General features: G+C 38.7%; 1 protein-coding gene across 1 annotated transcript in view; it reads left to right on the top strand.

Annotated features, from left to right (window-relative positions):
* LOC140158788 (NBAS subunit of NRZ tethering complex-like) overlaps positions 1 to 24,022 on the top strand; it is a 72,959-nt gene that overhangs the window by 41,773 nt on the left and 7,164 nt on the right. The window contains exons 40-50 of the mRNA XM_072182004.1: positions 100 to 176; positions 650 to 956; positions 1,379 to 1,445; positions 2,192 to 2,302; positions 2,869 to 3,116; positions 3,330 to 3,448; positions 3,973 to 4,185; positions 10,608 to 10,811; positions 11,179 to 11,235; positions 11,971 to 12,113; positions 12,898 to 12,993. Of these exons, the coding sequence (XP_072038105.1) occupies positions 100 to 176; positions 650 to 956; positions 1,379 to 1,445; positions 2,192 to 2,302; positions 2,869 to 3,116; positions 3,330 to 3,448; positions 3,973 to 4,185; positions 10,608 to 10,811; positions 11,179 to 11,235; positions 11,971 to 12,113; positions 12,898 to 12,993 (1,642 nt within the window). The remainder of the gene's footprint in view (positions 1 to 99; positions 177 to 649; positions 957 to 1,378; positions 1,446 to 2,191; positions 2,303 to 2,868; positions 3,117 to 3,329; positions 3,449 to 3,972; positions 4,186 to 10,607; positions 10,812 to 11,178; positions 11,236 to 11,970; positions 12,114 to 12,897; positions 12,994 to 24,022) is intronic.

The following is a 24,022-nucleotide window of genomic DNA, read 5'->3' as shown; positions in this document are numbered from 1 at the left end:
ACGCAAGTACACACATATGCCTGTAAAGTAAATACAGATTTTGCACCCCTACATCTAGGTGACATTACATTTCATTTCTATTTCACTTTTTCATTTCAGTGCTGCTTGAGTTGGCTCTAGAAGTTCTTCCATCAGATCTTACACTTGGGTTGTCATATCTTCTTGCCTTGCCAAATGTAAGAAATTATCAATAATATTCACTTAAAAACTTTCAGCTTGTAAACCTGAAGTTATTGTGCATTATAAAGGGGGATGGAAGAGGCAGACATTGAGTGATAAAGACAAGTAGACAGACAAAGTAAGTGAGACAGAAAGAAAGCTTGAGAGAGTCGGATTAGTGAGAGAAAGATTGAGAGAGAGAGAGACAGACAGACACCCCCCGATGACAGACAGACAGACAGGGAAACAGTAAGAAAGCATATATATGAGTGAGTGACTGAGATAGAGAGAGGGAAAGTGGGAGAAATCTCATAGTGTGATGATAGGTATTGTAGAGAGTTAGAATATAAGAGAAAGTTGATTATTTGCAAAGAATTTTAAGAAAAAATGGTTTTAATAATCATGAAACATGAAAGCCAATTCATAAACAGATATTAATGTAATTGGACTGAGTATGCCAAAAATATTAACTTTCTGTTATTTATATCAGCCATTAGATGCAGAAAAATGCTTCCAGAAACTCCCACGTACTGGTCTAGTGCTCCAACTATCTGCCTACTACTATGCCATCCAGCTACACACCATCCTCTTGCCTAGCCTTGAACCAGGCACCTCAGAGCAAAGCTACTATCATGAATCACCTGTTGACTTGATTGACAAGGTTATCAATTATGTATCTGATGCTGATGGTTCTGACTGGTCATTGGAAGTGGCAGAATTAGTGTCTCAGCTGCAGCAGTATGTTAAGCTGGTGGTTGATTATGATCAAGCACAGGCTCTACTTAAACTGGGCACAGGTGAGAAGATGTTTCTTTGCAAGGTGTTGAAGTTTATGTAGGCATATAATTATAAATAGGTGTATTTGGGCATAGATTATACCCCACACATGGACACAAGACATCATATTAATGCATGCAAAATAATGAATATGTATGGACCTGCTGATGTTACTTTTATTTCATCCAATAAACTGGAACTTGTTAGCTGTATTTTGTGGTTTGAAATGATTCTGATGATAGGAATATTAGAACTGATATAAAAATTGATTTGCATGCATCCCTTTCAAGTATTTCTGTCGTGGTGAACAAAACCTTCATTTGATCTTCCAAATCTATCATGTTATGGCAAAGTAAGTGTTTGAATCCTAAGATGGTCCAGGTCCAGGTCCAGGTATGGTTTTTGTTTATTCATGATAAGTATATCTATTTTTCCCATCCAGGTGTTGATGTGCAGAGATTTACCCATGACAGTGAATACAAACATGAGACTATACTAGGACTTGCCATGTAAGTACCAGGGATGTAACTTTTCAGGCTTTTGCCTGAATTCAGGCTTTTTTGTAGTCCAGATTTACGCAGTTTCTTTTATTTTCAGCCCATTTTAGGGCTATTCCTGTCATTTTCATGCTGTTTTTCAGGCTTATTCAGGCTTTTTGTCAATAGTGGAGTTTCATCCCTGAAGTACAGAAACAAAGAACAGTAGAAAGGTGTATTGCTATTATAAAACAAGTTCATTATGCCAACTTCAAAATTTATCAAGGTTGCTGACACTGCTTGTTTGAAATACTCACTGATTCAAGTAGAGATTTCAGTTATGGGTTTTTTAATCAGTGGTCTGATTAAAGAACCCAGCATTCTTCTCCACTTGTTGCATACAATCCAACAAACAAACACATAATTCCCAAGTTTCTTACCTGTGTTATTATAGTTTGAATTATGATCATGATTTGGTATGTAACAAAATGTGCTTTTCCATTTTAAATCCATACACCCCCTATGGATGACATGATCTTAACTTTCACACAGGGAGTGTGAATTACAAATGGGGATACCTGAATAGGTGATTCCATTTGAAATATATACTCACTGTGTGGAAGATTAGGGGGTGGATTTCAACTGGAATATCACAATTAGTAACAAACAAAATTAGTTGCCTTTGATGTCTAAGCTACACATGGATTACTTCTACACATGTCACACCAAAATGTTCTTCTCGTAAGTTTGATCATATAAACCTATATTTTGTTTCACAGGACTCTTGAAGAAGAAGTGTATGAGCTATCAGTAGCCTTAGCCACGCGTTATGAGCTTCCTCTGTGGGATGTCTACATGTCTCATCTAGATTTCCTCTTTTCAGAAAGTGGGTAAGTAACCAATGTTGTAGCTATGCGGGGAGGGCTATGACACTCAAAATGTAGGGTTATACTACCCAGGCTTCTTTTTTAAAAAAGATTCCTGTGGCAAAGAAAAAAAGTGTTGCAAAGAGAAGCCACACATTTTCATATCAAAATGGTACTACAACTTTAGAAGTAAGCTTGAAGTGGGTAAGTAACCAAACGTTATAGCTATGTGGGGAGGGCTATTACTCTCAAAATGTAGGGCTCTACTACCCATGCTTCTTTAAAAAAAAGGCTCCTGTGGCAAAGATAAAAAGTGTTGCAAAGAGAAACCACACATTTTCATATCAAAATGGTACTACAACTTTAGAAGTAAGCTTGAAGTGGGTAAGTAACCAAACGTTGTAGCTATGTTAGGAGGGCTATTACTCTCAAAATGCAGGGCTCTACTACCCAAGCTTCTTTAAAAAAAAATTTTAAAAAAAGTTGCAAAGAGAAGCCACACATTTTCATAACTTAAAATTTCACTTTCTTCATTCTTTGTTTGAGGCATATCCATCAAGTGTGCATTTGATACATCTTTTAACTTCCAGCTTACCAACACAAGAAATAGAGGCAAGAGTCAACAAACTGGGAATCAGGTCCACCTTGGTATCAAACCCTACCAAATTCTATGAACGTCTCCAAGATGATGTCTACCCAACAATAGAGGGCAGCGATCATTCACGCCTCATCTACTTTTATACATTAATGCAATTTTGTGCAAGAGAGATTGAGGGAGATAAAGTCAAACCTGATGTACATGTTAGAGCTTTGAAGAAATTGAAGTCGGCTGCTCCTGGTAAATAATTTTGATCTTTGATTTTGAATCTTGAAATACTTAACATAAATGAAAAAAAATCAAGAGTACTATGATGCCTCTAATTAGATCGAATATGTTTAGTGTGATATATGTCAAATTAATTGTCAACTCTACCAAAATCCTTGTATTCTAGGATCAAAGTCTTCTTTATTCATTTGTTTATAACTATGATTGCATGTTATTTTTTTACAGGTTTAGATTATAAGAGCTTTTCTGATGGGGACTCCAATCCAGTTGATGTCATAGCACCTGTGTTAAAAGAAGCCAATGTTAACGTGATTGCAAAGCTGGCTGCTAAAATTCCTATGAAGGTCTGTAAAGTTATCACTGCATATTCTTTGCAAAGTTATACATGCAGGCATGAAGGTTTTATCATTCATAATAGGGCAAATATTTACCCATAAAATTTTTTCACACAGCCACAATTGTTTTTTGGAGATCTTACTTGTACTGTATCATAGCACTATTGTTCAGCCTATGTCTGGATAAATAAGAGTTTATTTGTGAGCTATGATTGTAACAGTGGTGTAGCATGGGTCATCATATTGGGGGGGCACTGACCATGATTGGGGGCACTGGGTCTGATGGGGTACAAGCTGTGATTTTCTAAATTTTGTAATCGATTGCGGGCACCCATGCCCCACGCCACTGGATTGTAAATACCATGTGTCACATCATCTGATAAACATTTTGTGTCTCTGCATCATAGTTCCGAACTGGTTAATTAGCAGATTGAAGTACCACCATTGTGTACTGACAACATATTTCATCCTGAAGAATAAGTAAAATTACATAGGTTTTTCTGCAGCTAATTGCTTCATCTCATTTTTTGCAGGATGGCTCTTCTTTGTCCACCAGTCAGGTTTATGCTGCATATCTAAGGAAACTCTTCTGGGAGGGTGATAGAAATTTCAAGAAAGCACCGGAGACGGTGGCTGATTGGCTGCATCGATACGAGGGTTGCGGGGAGTACTTCCCGAAACTGACACCTGTAGAGTTTGTGGCGTTTGTAGCAGATGTGGTATTCTCTACAAAGTCATTTGAGAGGGTAATGACTCTTGTGATAATAGGCTCTTATTAAAAACAGGTGGTCATAATACAGCAAAACATGTACAGCAAAATATTATCTGCCATAAAAATGCAATTTTGTTCATATCAACTTTAAAATACTAATTGTAAATCTGAAACAGGGATAAGAGCTAGAGGTGTTTAAGGGCTTTGGATTGTGGAATTATTTGTCACCCTGAACGCTCATACCTATTTACCAGTGCACAGCCGTCCCCAACCAAGCTGCAGCTCATTGAAGCCACAATGCTTAAGCTCCCATTGAATTAAGGATTTCCCAGTCAAGCTGGGGAAAGCTGCACATTGGTATTTAGATATTACCATATTAATTAGTCTGCATAAAACTATCACATAGTTGGCAGTGGTGATACAAACCCACCCTTTTTATTTCAAACCCATCCTTTTTATTTTATACCCTTTATACCAAAACTCTGGTTTTATTTTATACCCTTTATACCAAAACTCTGAAACCCACCCTTTCTGCTGCTGACGATATCAGCAGCAGCAACAACAGCAGCAGTGCTCTCCTGTGCTCTCTCAAATAATCGCAACTTTTAGCAGTTTCCAGACTGATTTTGTATATAAATTTTTATATCAGTGTGTAGCTTGTGACACCAGGATACTTCTTGTGATATTTATTTCATCTAACTGTTCCTGATTTTGATGTATTTTGCATGAATTTGATATATTTTTGTATCATTGTGGACACTTAATTTGCTATATATTGGACCTTTGTATTGATTGTGTTATTGATCTTCAACTTCCTGTACATTCATAATGGCTGTTAGTTTCCTGTTGAACTCTCTTCACCAAACTTTCAATGGCTTCTCTAATGCCTCTATTTATGAGAATGCCTTATGGACAATTATGCCTAAGCAGAAATCTACAACAGTGGCTATCAACCCTGATATATACGATTCACTTATGGACGAACTTTCTACATTATATGGACCACCTGACAACCGAGGAACCAAAGGAAATATCTTCAGATGCTACATCAATGATCAAACTGTAACAATTACTTGCTATGACAGTACGCGCAATATCTCTGTACAAGGACATCTACATGATCATTGGATAGATAATGTGCTAACAAAAATCAAGATCAAACATGAAACTTTCAACAACTCAATGGACAGTTCGGAGCATACATCGATTTGTGTACAGCCATTAGCATCAACACCCCAGACTGGCAGTACTTCATTACCATGCTTTGATTTGAATGCGTCAACAAGTATGATTTCTGATATTGACAATGTATTTGTTAAAGATGTTGGAGTACAGACAGCAGATCGCCCTGTTCTTGTGAATGTTGGAACCCAAACCCATCCTACAGCGCCAAAGCCAGCACCAAGACTTTCTTTGTCACAAACTGTGAAACCATCGCCCATCCCTGCCCCAAGGACATTTCCGTGTGTTAAACCAAAACCCATCCCTGCACCTAGGACACTTGTGCATGTACCTGTAGCTACTATCCCCACAAGCAACCGATTTGATACTCTGGAAGTTGAGGATTGTGTTCCTCTGCCTATCCCTACCATTGTCACTACAAGGAAGTCGAATTAGCCTAGGAAACATATCAAGAAATCGCGGACACTTATTAATTGTACAACTGACAGCATACCATCTCATGTTGAACCTACTGCAGCTAAGGCACCATCACCTAGACAGTCTAAGAGAAAGATTCTGATTATTGGAGACTCGATTCCAAAGCACCTTGTAGGCCGCAGAATGACTTCACGTTGTATTATTAGGAACCGATGCATCCCTGGAAGTAAACTAGGACTATGGAATAAACTTGCCCCTGCTATTATTGAAGAAGAGAACCCGGACTTTATTATTATTCATTGTGCAACGAACGACCTGTCCAGATGTTATGTGAATGAGTGCCTTTCTATGTATGATACCCTTTTGTCAACTATTTTTGCATTCAGACCTACTATTCGCATTGCTATCTCTTCATTGACTATCCAAAGGAACAAACGACATTGTACGTGGATAAAGGAATTTAACGCGAGACTTTATGACATGTGTTATACCAAGAACTTGAATTTCATAGACAATAGGAATATCACTTTGGATCATCATATTGGAACTGACGGATTACATTTATCACGATTAGGAACACAACTTCTTCAAGAGAACTATTTGTCTTGTCTCAGTAGTGTATTTCACCAGGATTTTTGTGTTGTAACATCTCATTGGAGGAGCAGGTAAAGGATAGAACTGATAAAGAAACTCTAAATATGCAAACTGTGAGTGATAAAAGTAAAAAAAGAACTGTAACTTTAAAAACTGTAGAGAATGCCAAAATTTGTAAGAAAACTGAAAATGATTTTTGTGGTGAGTGTGTAAGAAAAATCTTACAAAATGATCTTTATGTAACTTGTAATAATTGTACACTTGATTTTCACTTTAGATGTGTTGATGACAATGATGTTAAGCAAAATAATTATTGGTATTGTAAGAATTGTTTTCACAAACTTGCTAATGATGAACTTCCTCTTAATGAGGGTTTTATTGATTTAAAGTGTAAGATTAGGAAGGGTCTTAAAATAGCTCATTTAAATATCCAGGGTTTAATCCACAAAGTTGATGAGGTTAACTTCCTTTTGAATGACAATGCTATTGATGTATTATGTATTAATGAGACTTGGTTAGATAAGGATGTTGATGACTCAGAAGTAGAAATAGATGGTTACAATACTTATAGACTTGATAGACAAAATGGTAAAATACGGGGTGGAGTTTTATGTTATATTAAAAACAGTATTTTGTCAAAACAAAATGAGGATTTATATGATAATGATATTGAAGGTATTTTTATTGAACTTAATTTAACCAATACAAAGCCTATTTTAGTTGGCAGTATTTATCGCCCACCAGACTGTACTGTTGATTTTCTTGATAATCTTGATGATATATTTAAGAAATGTAACGATTTATATGATGATGTATATATTTTAGGAGACTTTAATTTAGACCAGGTTAAAATTGGTAATTTAAGAAAAGTGACAAGGTTGGCAAACAATTCTAATATGAAACAAATTATAACAGATTATACAAGAATAACCGAAACTAGTAAAACAAAAATTGACTTAATATTTGTATCAAAACCAGAACTTATAATCTCATCTGGTGTTCATAGTTTAGGTCTTAGTGATCATTCATTAATATATGCTGTAAGAAAATGTAATAAGTTGAAACTTCCACCAAAAATTGTAAGATCCAGGTGTTTCAAAAACTTCAATGAAGTAGATTATATTGATACAATCAAAAATATTGATTGGGGTAGAATATGTAATATAAATGATGTCAATGAAGCACTTAATGAATGGCAGTCTTCATTCAATGCTGCCTGTGACAAGCATGCACCATTTAAGGAAAAGAAAGTTAAAGGTTGTTTACCTGAATGGGTGAACAGTGAATTTTTGAGACTAAGTAAAGATAGGGACTACTATTTTCAAAAGCACATAAGACAAATAATGCTGAAGATTGGAGTAAAGCAAAGTCTCTTAGAAATAAAGTAAACAATATGAAATATTCACTGAAAAAGAGTTATTGTAACGAGGCTATAAATAACAACATAAATAATAGTAAAAATCTTTGGAAAGCAATTAAGAAAATTATACCAAACAAAACATCAAGTATACCTACAGCAGTTGTTAAAAGAATGGTAATTACTCAGGTAACAAAAGGATATGGCAAATGAGTTCAATGAGTTTTTCACTTCTATAGGTAATGAACTTGGGAGTAAATTTAATAATAACAATGATAATTATGTATGCACTTGTAATACTGTATGTTCTCATCAAAATCATAGTGTAAACAAATTTAGTTTCAGAGCAATATCTGATGAATTTGTTCTTAAACAAATAAGTAAAATGCAAAATTGTAAATCATCAGGATTAGATCCATTCAATGTAAGGTTATTAAAGTTGGCTGCGCCTTTCATCTCAAAATGCCTTGTTCATATTTGCAACCTGTCTTTGAATGGGTCTACCTTTCCTGATGCATGGAAGAAGGCTAAAGTAACTCCAATATTTAAATCGGGTGATAAAACTAATGTTAGTAACTATAGACCTATCTCTGTATTACCAATTGTATCAAAGATCATTGAAAGAGCTGTTCATGATCAATTATATGAATATATGAGTAATGTAGGACTATTATCAAATGCTCAATCAGGATTTCGTCCGAATCATTCCACAACAACAACCCTTCTAGATGTTCAAGATTACATTTTAAAGAATATGGATACAGGTTATGCTACAGGCGTTTTATTTATAGACTTAAAGAAAGCATTTGATACTGTAAATCATGATATTCTGATTAGGAAACTTAAACAATATGGGGTATGTGGGGATGAATTATTATGGTTTAAATCATACTTAAACAACAGAGAACAAACTGTTAATGTTAACTCAACCTTTTCTGACTTTAGGCCAATTGATATTGGTATTCCTCAGGGCTCAATTTTAGGTCCTTTACTGTTTATAATTTTTGTTAACTGCTTACCTAATGCTGTGTCTGAATGTAAAACTGTAATGTATGCAGATGATACCTCTTTAATGTGTAAAGCTAAAAATGAATCTGATCTTAAAATTCAAATGGAGGCATGTCTAAGTAGGGTAGCTGAATGGTTCAAAGTAAACAAACTCACTTTAAATGTTGAAAAGACTAAGTTTATGATCTTTGGTACAAACAAAATGCTTGAAAAGTTCAACAATGTACATTTATTATATAACAACAATGATATTGAAAGAGTAGATGAGTTTAAATATCTAGGTGTAAAATTTGATAGCAAGCTGTCTTGGTCAGCTCATGTCGACAATGTTAGTAAAACTATTTCCAAAAGAACTGGCATAATAAAAGCGTATAAAATATTTCCTTCCATACAAAACCACTGTAATGTTATCCAATGCTCTTGTTATTCCCCACTTTGATTATGGAAGCATGGTCTGGTCAAATTTTAGTGTAGAGTACCATAATAGGCTTCAGGTACTTCATAATAATTTAGCTAGAATAATTCTCTCAGCAGATATAAGGACACCAACTAATGATTTAATGAATACATTGCAGTGGGTTAAACTTGATCAAAGATGGCATAATACTCTATTAATGACTGTTTTCAAATGTTTAAAGAATGAATATCCATCATACTTATCTTCTCAATTTGAGTTTGTTCATGATAACCATAATCATATAACTAGAAATCATACTTCTAATACATTGATTGTACCAAAATTTAAATCAAATTCAGGTCAACGTACTTTTCATGTCAGGGCAGCCTATGCATGGAATTCTTTATCACCGACAGTAAGAGCTCAGATGGAAAATATGACTTTAGGCCAATTTCAATCAAAAATTAAATGAAATTTAGGCTTGTCTTTATCTATATCTTATTCATTTACTTGCTTGATTTTTGTATACATGTAAATATAATTATTGTATTTCTGTATTTTGAATCATGGTATTTATAATTATCTTGTAGTTGATGATACCATTATACTTATTTGTAATATATTGTAAATGCATTGTAAATACTGTATGATACTTTGTAAATATTGTGTATCGTAATATATTTTGTTGCTATAACATGCATCAATGAGGGCCTGCTTGAAAAGCAGTGCTTGTCACTGAAGCAGTATAACCCTCAATAAAGAAAGAATAAATAATAATAATAAATAATAATAATAATAATAAGCGTGGTTCATAGATCATAGATCACTGATCATAGATAAGTGATTATGCGGCACGTATGGTAGTCCAGGAGGTGCAGATTTGCATCCAAAGAGAATTACATTTGAAGTTTTAGATGACCAAACAGAATGGGATTTCAATTTTTTTTTGTGTGTGTGTTTCATTTAGTGTCATTCAATAGGAAATTACAGTAAGCTTTGCGATTGCAATTGATGACTTCTAAACCCACCCTTTTTATCAGTGACCATGCTTTATATTTGGACACACATTTTAACCAGAAATTGGTTAAAATTGGTCAAACCCACCCTTTTAAGCATTTTGTGGACCCTTCAAACCCACCCTTTCTAAAGCCTGGGTTACCAACAGTGATCACGCTATACAAAATAGACTTCCAATACATGCTGCCAAACTAAGTTTCAGAGCAATGAAAGAAAATTATCCTTTGCAAGATCCTGATGAATGCTTATTTGTAATGATAAGTTTGTATTTGTAAAAGCAAACCATGGAAATTTGAGACCTAGTCCTGAGGGTGTACTAAAATATAAGAATGCTGTGATATGTGTCCTAATTTATAACAACTGTACAAAAATTGTTAGATTTTGAGCATACAGGATATGAACATTTTTGCCATCTGGGGTTCATTTCCAGTCATGAGGAAGTTCATTCATTACAAACATGGTCATCTCAACCTTTTCTTTTCAGCTTGAACTAGAGTGTCGTCAGAACATCATAAACAGAGCATTGAAATATTCCAGGCAGCAGGGAGGAGGTGGCAAGCCAAAATTTGTGATAGAAAAAGATGCTACATTCATGCCAGATAATGCAGCAAGTAAATTCCTTCAATTCCAGCAGCACCTTGAAAGTCTTCAGGATGAGGATGCACTTGTGCTGAAAGAACATGATCAGGTAATTTATTTCATTCTAAAATAAGTCAATCCACCACTTAAGTTGGGTTGATCCAAGTTGTTGTTATGATTTGGGCAAGATTCATATAACATTATATGTTATGTGGGCCTTAAGGAAGAACGGATAATTGTGTTTTCAACTGATTGAGTGTCCTATGTTAAAGAAGAAATAAAACAAACAAATATGTCCCCACTACTCACTTAAAACATTTCTGTTGGATTTTGAGATTAACAATGGTATCTGAATCATAAATGTGTTTTGCAGTGCTTTGAAGTAAAATAGCTCATATATACACCATATATTTCTTTCAACTGTTTGTTTAAACTTGCATGTTTATTTGGTTATTTTCTTGTGTTTTTCTCTGCAGAAACATAGTACATCATACATGCAGAAGTATGATCTAACCCAGGGTGATCCAGATAAGGTGAGTCATTATGACTACTTAATTCTTATTAATTCTCTTCTGTTGATATATATGCACAGTTAGCAAAATGGATGAAGCTTTACATTATTCAACTTGTAATAGGTACAAATTTATATTTTTGTGCCCATCAACTCGCCGTAGAAATAGTGATGTAACAGGATTAATTACCATAGCAATAGGTGAAAACAATTTATTGAATGTATTGCCCAGTACTAGACGTACGCTGTAACTCTGCATCACACCATCACCATTGATTATAGGCATAAAGACCTGGATCATAATTCTATGGAAATTTCACATTGTGCAGAGTGGTTTCACTCACACCTGTATGATTAGTGTCTTTGAAAAGAGCAGTATTGTATTCAATCTATGATTGCACACATACACAGACATGACAGGTGATGAGTGCAGCCTACTTATAGCATGGAAGAAAGAGATAACTCATTCCATGCTTATAGTACAGGGCAATACATTAAAAAATTGCTTTCACCTATCGCTATGGTAATTAATCCTGTTACATCACTACTTCTATGGCAAATTGGGTCCCAACTTACGGTGTGCACCAGTCATATAATATAGAGTGCTTGAGGTGTAGCACTGGTGTCAAAGTGTGTGTGTGTCCATTCTTTGTCAATCCACAATGGTATGAGTCTTGCTTAGAGCATTGCTGCAAGTCTGTGTAAAAGACCTTGTTGGAATCAAATTTAATGACTTATTATTTCCTTTGTTTTTCAGTTGAAGGATTGGTTGATGGATCTCCTGTGTGATGGGGCTGAGTTAGAACTAATAGAAAAATCCTTGTTGCTATGTCGACTAGAGAAGTACTCAGTGATAGTAACAGTGAGGGAGACGTTGACAAGAATTGTAAATCATCTCAAGTGAGTAGAATAGAGATAGACAGACATTGATGATAAAACATAAGGTTTCCGTATTGTAGAATATATTGAGGGGTGAGAACCAGAAGGCCTAAGTATTATTTTGGTACTAAAACCTCATTTTCAATTTCTCATCCTTTGAATTATAGATTTCAATGTGTCGAAACCAAGCAAAAAACATTTTGCTGACAGTTTTGTCATTCATCCAATGACTCTCCCATACTGTTGTGATGATCCAAAAGCTGACTGGGAATTATGTCACATCAAGCAGTGGGGTCATAAATGTCACTTTCTCTAAGATTGTTGACTCCTTCCAATTTAAACATTGATAATGATGTAATGCACAAATCTTGTTACCAGCTCACTAAAATTTGCTGTTGTTCAAGTGGATTATTAAACTGAAAAAGACCAGGTGGATACATGCCAGAGTACAAAGCAAGTTTAAAAGGAATGTTTTTCAGCATCAGCTGTACTCTTTGTCCAGCGATTGAGTTGCAAACTGTGATGCCCCACGAATAGCGAGTGTAGCGAGCAGCGAGCATGGTTTCCAAGAGTGTGTGGTTCCCAATAGTTTATCTCCCTATGGGTAATATAGTTACACAGTCTGTAGCCTCAGACTACATCAGCTGATAATTTATACACATGTAAAGGGTAATGAAGAATGGACTCAATGATATTCCAATGAAATCGAACCGAAGAGAAAACACCTTTTACAACATCATCCATTGAGTCTTTGAAATGATCTTGATTATGGTAACTCTAGTTTGAACTTGATTCTATATTGCAGAGATACAGAGAATGGAGGTTTATTGACAGATGGAGATGATCCTTTAGTATTGCTGAAGACTGTCATAGCAACCATCAGTAAACATCAACAACAAGGGTGAGTAACATCTGCAGTCATCCTAGCAAATACAAAATAGATTTGAAAAATGTGTTTAAAATATGTAAAAAAGTGATAAATGCACGAAAAAACGTTATCACAAACTGCTGTAAAAGAGTGCTCGATTTCGAAAAAGAGCAGTAGTATTACACATATAAAAAAGTGATAAAACATTTAGGTAACTTGGAATGACAAGCTGTTAAATGATAAGGCAATAGAAACAAATTAGTTTAATCTTTCGATCGACTATCGATGCTTCGTTGATCCTTATTATTTATGAAATCAATTAATTTATTTTTACTGTAGTTAATTGTGATACAATAGTAATTTGTCTGTAGTTATATATTAGCATTAATTCTGATTAATTAGTTAATAGCTCATTAATAACAAGCATCAAAGCAGTATCGACGGTCGATCCAAAGATCAAACAAATTTTGTTTTCTGGTGCCTTAGGAAAACACCGTCCAATCAGATGACTCATGCCAGCCTATGCCTCTCGATTAATGTAAATTAATGCAATAGTAATATCTCAATTCTGTCTGTGCTTTACTAGCAATGATAGCCTCATTGACTTGTGATGGTTTAGGCCTATATATTTGATATTGACAGTTGATGATTTGCAGTGATACCTTGGGTGTCTTGCCATAGTTCAGTTCAGTTCAGTTGAGGATTATTCCGCCTTTTCATTCAGACGCACCACCAATTGGTGTAGTTTTAGCTGATGAGATGCATCAGTAGTTCACATCAAACATATAACATCCAATCATGACCCACCACCACATATAGAAGTTCATTGGAGACAAGAAGAAAAACTTGCTTATTAAAAAGTATGAGTTCATTGCAAACGCAGAATCTCATCAAAAGGTTAAAGCTTGCATAATAACACAGCAGTATGAGTTCAACACATATGCGAATTCTCTCACTAAGCAGACAAACACAATCTACATGTACATAAGAAAAAAGTATGAGTTCATTGCATGCATATAAAATATAGGTGTAAGTGCCACAATATAGGGGAAGTATGTAAGAACCTTTTTGTGCCAGTACTAAATGTGCCTGTAGAAATACAGTGTATATGAACAGGGGAAATGCAGGAAGAGAAATTATGTGTCGTTCACAGGTGCAGTTGCTATTGCTAGTGAACTCCTCATAACATGCAGACTGTAACACATAAGCCTGGTGACTGGTTCCACCTCCTCGCAAATACTCCTGAGGGTGGGTTTAACACCCAGCTCCACAAGTGAAGAGTGTGTACAATCTAGGATCACCTGGAGAAGAGTGTCCTGGCAGTCAAAGATCTTCTGAACCACATGTCCACTGTAGTATCTCCCAAGCAGATTCTTGAGGGTTGACAGATGATAATGTCGATTTACCGCCAACTTGCAGCAACGTAGGATAAAATGCAGTCTGTCCTCAGGCTCAGATCTGCAGATGGGACATGTGGGGTCCACCTCAAATTGATTAAATCTGGCCCTGTTGCCTTGTAGTAGATAGGTACCAGTGAGGATTCTAGCCTTGACCGCTGCTCTTTCAACATCACGTGGATCATCAGTCAGAGTACTCCAAACAGGATGGGATGTACCAATTCTGAAATTAGATGTGCACAGAAATCGAAGAGACGATTTGTCCAGGGCTTCAAACATCAGCTCCCTTTCCCAGAAAGCTTTCACAGCGTTGGAGACTCTCCTCTTCCATTTGTTTGAGTCGGGGGTCGTCAATCAGATCGTAGATTGATATGAGATCATACTTGATTAGCAGTTGTCGTGCTTTCATAAACCAGCTCTTGCTGTTGAGCTTTTTAACAGCCAGCTGCCTACAAGCGAGGTCCCTTTCGATTGTTGACTCGCTGCGTAGGATGTTTCCAGCCTGCACTAGAATAGATTGCTCAACCACAGCGGTAATAGGTTTGGCCCCCAGAAGACCATAGACGGCTGCATTACCTGGACTCGGTGACTCCGGTAGAAATTGCAACTGTCTTAATATCTTCCGCTGGAAGATCTCCAGCTTATCGATATCAGCCTTCTTGTATGATGTTATTTCAATTCCAAACAGCATTCTAGGGATGACATCGTAACCCAGATGTGATAGGAGACAGTTGGAGGAGGCCATTCTTCCCGTGCAAACCAGCACCCATCAAAGCATATGTGGTTCTTCTGGCGGTCTGGATCCGATCACCAACACAGACGACATTAGAAGATTCTCTGGTTATACCCAGATGGGTCGATTGCGCCGGATAAGGTATCATCTCATCGTTTATGGACAACGGTGGCTTGAAGTCGCTATTATAAACAACTGTGGCACTTTTTGCAGCATTGATAGAATATCTGTGGTCCTTTGTGTATTGCTCCACAAGATCCAGTGCAATCTGGCAGTCGACAGGATTAGATGAAAGCACTGCCATATCATCTGCACATGTTGGTGCTGGAATATTAATGGATCCAATACGGTGGCCTTTGTGATGCTCCTCAATACAGTCAAGAAGGGAGTTAGTGTAGCATTTGTAAATGGGTGCGGAGGTTACGCCACCTTGACGCACACCCTGCTTGACTGGAAAGGGGTCAGCTAGTTGGTCTCTCCATTTGACTGATGTAGTTGGTTCGCAATACATGCTCTTGAAGGTTAGCCATAGATTGCCTCTGATACCCATCTGATGTATTTCATCAAGAAGAATGGGATGGTCGACCACATCAAATGCTTTGGCAAGGCCCAAAAGCGTAACATAGAGAGGTTTCTTGCATTCGACAGCTTCCGTAATTGACTCTGACACCAAGAGTGCAGCATTCATAGGCGAGCACTTTGCGGTAAAGCCTCTTTGCAGCCTGTTTTGTTTGGCATCAATCACATGTTGAGCACGGGAGAGCCACGCCTTTTCTAACAGCTTGCCCAGTACAGAAGTTACAGTGATACCACGGTAGTTGTTCGGGTCTACTTTGTCTTTCCGCTTCTTCAAAATAGGAGTAAGAGTACCGTGCATAAGTGCCGGTGGGACATAGTGAGATTTCATCATGTAGTTGATTACCTCAGTTATGTCATGTAAGGCACCAGGGCCCATATACTTGAAGTGTTCAGCTGTGATGTTGTCAGCATCTTGAGCCTTACCGTTGCCAAATGTGGTAATCAGCTTCCTGATTTCAGCAGTAGAGAAAGGTTCGAACTCGTCCATATTCGGCTCAGAGTTATAGGCCTGATCCAACAGAGCAACTTTTAGCTCCGAAGCCTCCTTGAAGTCTTTGGCATAAGCAGTATTGGTCTTAGATGTTGCAAGGTTCTTAAAATGCTGCATAAAGCCCTGACAGACCTCTTCATCACCATCAAGCTCCACATCGTTGATGAACAGCTTGTCAGTTGAGCTTGATGTGACTACCCGTTGCTTCCTGATCAGCTGATGGAAGAGCTTTATATTCTCGGATCTGGCACTCATGATCTCGGTCAACTTTGCTTCTCTCATTTGGGCTCTGGTTCTTCGAATAGCCGATCTTAACTTGGCTTTGGCAGTTTTCCTCTCTAACGCCGCAGGATGGCTGGGTTGGCGGGGAGAGCCAGCATCTCTCCAAGTAGCGTGACTCTGTTTGCTATTTTTTGCACATTGGGCAATCATGGGATTCCAAATATTCAGTCCTTTCCGTGATCTCTTCTTATTCTTAATGGGAACGAGATAGCTCTCAATACAAGCCGAGGACAACGCACTGGTTATCATACTGATGGCAGATGATAAGTCAAATTTGCTACTGATGTTAGTCAGAATGGGCAGTTGGGTGAGGGTAACATACTTGTTGATGTCAACTTTCTCCCATTTAATCTTGGCCTTGGAGGTAGTTCTCGCTTTTGGAGACTTCTTCATTGATTTCGGTTTGCGGGTTGACTGGCATTTGACAGACACACACACGGGAATATGGTCAGACACATTACTGTAAATGCGATCGTAGCCAATGGCATGATAATTGAAGACAAGATGTTTGTCTTGGCATAAGATGTAGTCAGATTGAAGAGTATCTCTTCCATTTACATGGAAAAATGTGTCCTCAACTGGGACATCCGTCAGAAGATTATTTGTATGACAGAAGTCCAAGAGCTTCTTATCTCTAGAACTCGGAATACTTCTGGTGACAGACGCATTCAAGTCTCCCATAAGGATCATCCTGTGGCTGTCTTCATACTTTAGCATGACCTCTCTGACTGTGTCGAGGCACTCACTGTAATTAGACTCCGCATCATAAGAGCGACCTCTGCAGGGAAGGTAGGCACAGATTATGCAAAGCATAGGATTCATCTGAACTTCAATACACAATATCTTACTGTTGCCGTCAGGGAGAACACGAATAAGGTGATCAATATTTCTCTTCCATATAAATGCAACACCACCATAACCTCTTGGTTTCTGAAATGGGCTGATAGGATTGTTATCATCAACAGACCTTGCGATGGAATTGGTGTCCGTGGTAATATCATTCAGCAGCCCCTGTTCAAAATTGAACAGCCAGTGCTCCTGCAATGCGAGGATGTTTGCTTTCTTCAGAACTTCTTTGAGAGCAAGTAAGTTAGCATTGACATTTTTGATGTTGAAGGTAACTAGGTTCAGCATAGAGTTATTACTGACGTCATAATTTGAGGAGCTAATCAAGTTCTCACAATCTGGGCTTTCACCATCAACTGTGTGCATTTTGTCACATTCAGGAGTGTAGACTAAGCTCTCTCCAACAGTTGCAGCAGCAGCATCCAGCAGTAAATTACTACTGATGTCATGTTCAGGGGTGCTAAAAATGTTCTCACTAGTAATTAGGCGTGTCTCATCATTGCCATAGGAGGTAGCCACATTCAGCGAAGAATTCCCATTGATGACAGGTTCAGAAGCACTAACTGAGCTCTCACCATCAGATGTGCACATACCATCAGCAGTGTGCAAGTTATTGTTGTCATTGTCAGGAGTGCAGACTGGGCTTTTATCAACCTGAGATGCGGTAACTATGTTCTGCGGTGAGTTATAATCAGGCATGTTAGACAGGTCCATACCAGCGTTTAGATGTGTCACAACATAGCCGCCGGAGGCAGCTACATTTGGCTCTGGTTTCCCATTGTTGTTAGGTATAGAAGTACAGGCTGAACTCACATCATCAGTTGTGCACACAATATCGGCAATGCGCAAATTGTTTTTGTCACGTTCTGGAGTACTAGCCAAGCTCTCTCCATTGTCAGTTGCAATAGATGTGTTCGGCAGTGAGATACCACTGGTGTTGTGTTCAGGAGCGCTAGACAGATTCTCACCAAAGGTTAAGCACGCCACATCATAGCCAATGGAAATAGCCATAGGCGATGAATTCCCATTGGTGTCAGATTCATAAATACTTATTGTGTTCTCGCCATCAGTTGAGCACACACAGTCAGCAGTATGCAAATTATTAGAATCATGTTCAGAGATATAAACTGGGCTCATACATGTACCACCAGTAGCGGTAGTTGTGTTAGACAGCAAATTACCAACGTTGACATGTTCAGAATTGTTATCTGGCAGGTTCTCACTGGTGGTTAGGCATGTCTCATCATAGCTATTGGAAATAGCTACATTAGGCCACGATTCTCGCAAATTCCTACATGTACATGTATTGATGTCGACAAGTTCAAGAGTACAAGCTGGGCTCGTGCCATTGATTATGCACATGTCATCAGCTGTGCATAAATTATTATTGTCATGTTCGGGAGTGCTAATTAGGCTCACACCATCAAGTGCGGTAGTTGTGTTCAGAAGTGAGTTTCCGCTGGTGTCGTGTTCGGGAGTGCTGAACAGATTCTCACTGTCAGCGGTTAAGCATGTCACTTCATAGCCATTGGGGATAGCTACATTGGTCGATGAGTTCCCACTGATAATAGAAGCGGAAGTACTTGTTGATCTTACGCCATCTGTTGGATGCACACCAACAGCATTGTGCATAATTTTCCTAACATGACCAGGAATACTAGCTGAGCTCACAACATCGGTTGAGGCAGTGTTCGGAGATAAATTTCCACTAATATCAGGTTCTAGAGTGCTAAAACGGTTCTCACTAGCGGTCAAGCGCGTCTCTTCATTGTCATTGGGGGCAGCTGCAACTGGCAATAGATTCGCAACAGCGTTAAACTCAGAGAAACCAGTTAGGCTCTCTCCAGCAGTTGCACACATACTATTAGCTATGCTCAGGCTACTGCTGTCAAGATCAGGAGTACTGGCTAAGCTCTCACCATTAGTTGCAGTAGCAGAGGTCAGCAATGAGTTTTCACAGATAATGTTAACAGGAGCACTAAACGAGTTCGCAGTGGCAGCTGAGCACAAAACATTGTTGATTTCAAAGGTGCAAGCTGATCTTTCACCATCAGTTGTGTGCACATCATCGGTGCACATATTATTATTGTCAAGTTCAGGAGTGCTACTTGAGCACAGATCATTGGTTGCGGAGAGGTTGTTCCGCAGTGAATTTTCACTATTGTCGTTGTCAGAAATGCTAAACGGATTCTCACTTTCAGAAAGAGATGACTCCTCATGACCATTATAATTGCTGGTAGCTTCTTGTACAATCAGGGATGGATTACCACTGGTATCAAGCAATGAAATGCTATAATCAGGACTGTAGTTCAGATTCAAACCATCAGTTATATAGTCATCGCTGCCATTGTGTGTAACTATACTAGGCGTTGGGTTCCAGTTGATGTCAGGAACAGAAGCACTGGTTTGACTTGCACCATCAGCAGTACGGACATCCCCAGTTGAGCACACACCATCAGCTATAGTTGTATCCAAAACCTCTATATCACTATAGGTTGTACCTGTCACCTCATTCCCATAGGTGATAATTGTGGTCGGTGATGAATTCTTAATGGAGACAGAATCAGAAGCGCTAGCTGAGCTCTCACCTTCAGCTGAGCGAACATCATGAGCTTTGCGCACATTATAATTATCATGTTTGGGAGTACAATCTAAGTTCTCACCATCATTAGCTGAGTGCATATCACCACTATCATGTTCTGAGGTACAATCTGAGTTCACATCAGCAGTCAGTGATGAGTTCCTAATGGAGACAGAGTCAGAGGTGCTAGCTGGGCATTCACCATCAGTTGAGCGCACATCATGAGCTGCGTGCATATTATAACTATCAGAGTTCTCACCCGCATTCGGCGATGAGTTCCTAATAGAGACAGGATCAGAAGCGCTAGCAGAGCTCACACCAACAGTTGAGCACACAACATAAGCTGTGTGCACATTATCATTATCATGTTCAGTATTACAATCTGGGAACTCACCATCAGTTACAGTAGCTGTATTCGGCGGCAAATTTGTACAGCCATAATCAGAGATAATAAGCGGGTTCTCTTTGCCAGTTAAGCTTATCATAGTATTGCCATTGGGGGTAGCTAAATTTCGTGGTGATTTCCCATTGTTATTATCAAGAGTGCAAGGTGGGCACACATCATCAGTAGGGCACCTGTCATACTCGCGATCAGGAGTGCTAACTGGGCTAACATCTACAGATGTGCGCAGTTTATCATTGTCAGAATCAGGAGTGCTAGATGAGGTCTGATCATGATCAGCCATGCACTTATTGTCATCATTTGCATCCTTCGCTATGTAGTCTTTGTGGAGGCTCGGCCATGCCCTAAAAAATGAGACAGAGCATCTTCAGTAGTTTCACCCCTGTTACATGTGCCTTTACGACCTGTATTGTCCTTTCTGTGACGAGAGTTCTTCTGCAACATGTCAAACTTCGCGTTCTTATCTGTAGGAACATCAGCTGTTCCATTTCTAGCTTCAACATACTGCGTCACACCATAAGTCCGATGCATTGGATCAGTGGTGTCAGGTATACTTGTGCCACTCCCACATCCTGCTTTTCGGGGCTCGGAATTAGCATAGGGTGTGTAGATTGGTCTAGCAGCATTAGTGTAGTTAACCGGCTTAGCATGTTGAATTAAGGTGGGTGTCATTGTAGGGTGAGATGAGTAGAAAGCATTGGTGTTCTGCCTAACCGGTAAAGTTTCAGCTGGTTTCTTCATCTGATGGTTTGCATGACTCTGTCTCAAACTAGAGGCACCCAGTGTCTTTCTTTTCCTGCAACTTTCATACAGTTTGTCAGCAAGATTACGCAGGTAGGCTGAAGTTGGTTGATTAGCAATATGCCTTCCAGACAGATTTTCTTCAGAGGACCGACGAGCAGCATCGCAGCCAGTACTTCTGGGACTCGGGTTGGTCATATGATATAAACCATGGCACTGGTGGGGGATGAAGTGTGATTGATGCCTATTAGCTCCATGAGGATGAAAAATGGGATTACAGGTATCATTAAAGACAGAGGAGCACCCAGGTTGAGCATACATATTACTATGAGATGGAGGCAGGTTGAAACTAGAGGCAGCAGTATGATGGTCGGTCTGAATAGGGTGATGTTGAGGCACCGTGCTGGCAGTATTCGGAACTGTCCGACAGGGCGGTACTTGCGATGTGAGACTCCTATCTTCAACCCTCTGAATTTTTTCCTTCAAGAAGTCAATCTCCAAAGAATTCAGCCTTGTCATCATCATATCAACGCTACCACGATGTTCCGCTTGCTGAGCAACTTCACGCTGTACAACCACAGTTGTAGGAACATTACACTGAGCTTTCTGCTGCTGTAACTGGGGTGTAGAATCGGAACTCAGGTCAGGTACATCAGATGTATGTGTATCGCTACTGCCCACTGCAAGAGCTGCAATCTGAGTTTTATAGACACGCTCATTATCTTCAAGTCTATTAATTTTAGATTCCAGTTTAGCAATGTACGCCTGAGCATGGGCAGTTTGCTTTACAATGTCACCAAGTTCTTTTTGTCTCTTCTCATTCTCTTTTTCCTTCTGAAAAAGCTTACGTTCCAGACTCTTAAGCCGTTTCTGTTCTTCAATAACGTTGGCTAACAATATTTCATTATCAGTCTCAGCAGCAATAGGTTTACCCTTGGATGCAGTAGCCCTACCACGACCCTGTGTAGGAAGTTTATGTAGATTACTACCAGTCTTAGATGTAGGCCGAACTTGATGTTCGGAATTAACACTTTGTTTACGAGAAGTTGTTTGGTTACAGACATCAGTCATGTCACTATCATTATTACCAGGTTGAGGAGACTTTTCAGCAACATGATCACGCATGTTGCTCTCTGAAGCATTTTTTTCATCAGAGTTATTTTCTTCATTCACAACTTGAGTTGCTATCAATCCAATGTCTATAGACCCACAGTTCTGGACATTAGCATCATTCTTTACTGTTGGCAGGGTTGTAGGCCTATGCTTAGTACTACATGAAGCAGGATCAGGACCAACAACCTCACACAACTGAGGAACTACAATGTCAGAGGTGCCTTGAATATAGTTGGCTGTCTCGATTGCCAGAAGATTACATGATTTACACGAGTAGACCCGATTCGGGTCGAGTTCAAATTGGACAGCATCAGCTGCGTTGATCTGTTCACACTGGTAATGGATCCACTGGAAGCACTGAGTGCACTCAATAGCATCGGCATTACATGGGCTAGAACATATTTTGCAGTTGATATTCTCACTCATTGGATCTGAAGGAAGTTTAGATTCATCATCACGACTAGCTTCAATAATTTGGGCACTAACTTTCACAGGCTTGGTGTTGCCTGTAATCGTGTGTCTGGATTTATTAGGTGGTTCACCAGAAGCCTCCTCGTGCGCAGTGCAATCCAAGATTTTTTTAAGGATTTCATTGACGTGTGAGGGATCAGGTGCAGATCTCAGAAGCTCCTCAATTAGAGGAAGATGTTTATCCACAAATAAGTCCATGGTTTGCTTACCATTCACCAGAACAGAGGACTGAGTATGATACATGTTGATAACATACTGGGACACTTTCCCTGGCTCACCAGATTTGAGTTTCTTGCAAATCTTGAACTGTTCTTCAACCTTCACTTCACCAGTAGCATCATAAATACATTTATGACCAGCATGGTAATTACCCAAAGGAGGTGAACCTGAGTGGGCCTTAGCAGAGTCATAGAGCTCATAAATAGCCAGTTTAAACAGCTCGTAGGCAGCAGTGCTCATGGAGAGCCTAACTTGGTTGCCAGCTTTCACATTACCCTGAAAGTTTGGTTTTTCACAGGCAGCCATTTTTTTCTTGAGAGCTTTTGGTTTATCAAGAACATAGCGACGATTTTCGGAGTCACTATCATAGCTAAAGTCAGAAAGCTTAACATGGTGCTTAGACCGAGAACTTCTTCTAATAATATTGCTGACACGGGGAGTGAGACAGTTTCTTGATTTTGTCATGATGAGGATGTTAAAGCACAGACCATAAGCTTCCAAAGAAACAACGAGTGATTGCGAGGGAAATGAGGCAACAAGAGCAAGATTAAACGACCTCAAGCAATCAGCAGCACACCAGTAGGAAGCCCATGGTCAGTGTACTTCGAAATGCTAGTGATACACCACAGATAAATGTCAATGAGTATAAGTACACAGTATAAATGTCAATTGATGCGTATTGGTAATAATAAAAACAGATTATTGAGTCATGAAAAAAGGCTGGTATCAGTACACACGGCTCTTGGTACATGTATGCAAGTACATCAGGATGATAATGTGACAAGACAATTTGCAGGCATATAAAATGAACAAGTATGGTAGTCTTAGTCAAAAGACTTGTGGTATATAATATCAGTAAAAATAACAGATTTCCCTTGGCATGTGAGCCACTGGAATCAGTACACACGGTTCTTGGTTCAGCACACCCGGCTCTTGGTTCATAAATACAGCAGGATGATAATGTGATAAGGCAATTTGCTGGCACATAAAATGTACAAGTATGGTAGTCTTAGTCGAATGACTTGTATATATAATATTGATATAAATAACAGATTTCCCTTGGCATGTGAGCCACTGGAATCGGTACACACAGGTTCTCGATACGTAGAATACACCAGTCCGGTATGACAATAAGGGTGAGCAAAATAAATAATTTGTGGTATGTTTGATAAAAACAATGGTGTTGGTACACACGGTTCATACGGTT

Source organism: Amphiura filiformis, chromosome 8 (assembly GCF_039555335.1).
Source record: "Amphiura filiformis chromosome 8, Afil_fr2py, whole genome shotgun sequence".
NCBI lineage: Eukaryota > Metazoa > Echinodermata > Ophiuroidea > Amphilepidida > Amphiuridae > Amphiura > Amphiura filiformis.
The sequence above is the reverse complement of the archived record's forward strand: the minus strand, read 5'-3'. Positions and strand labels throughout refer to the sequence as shown.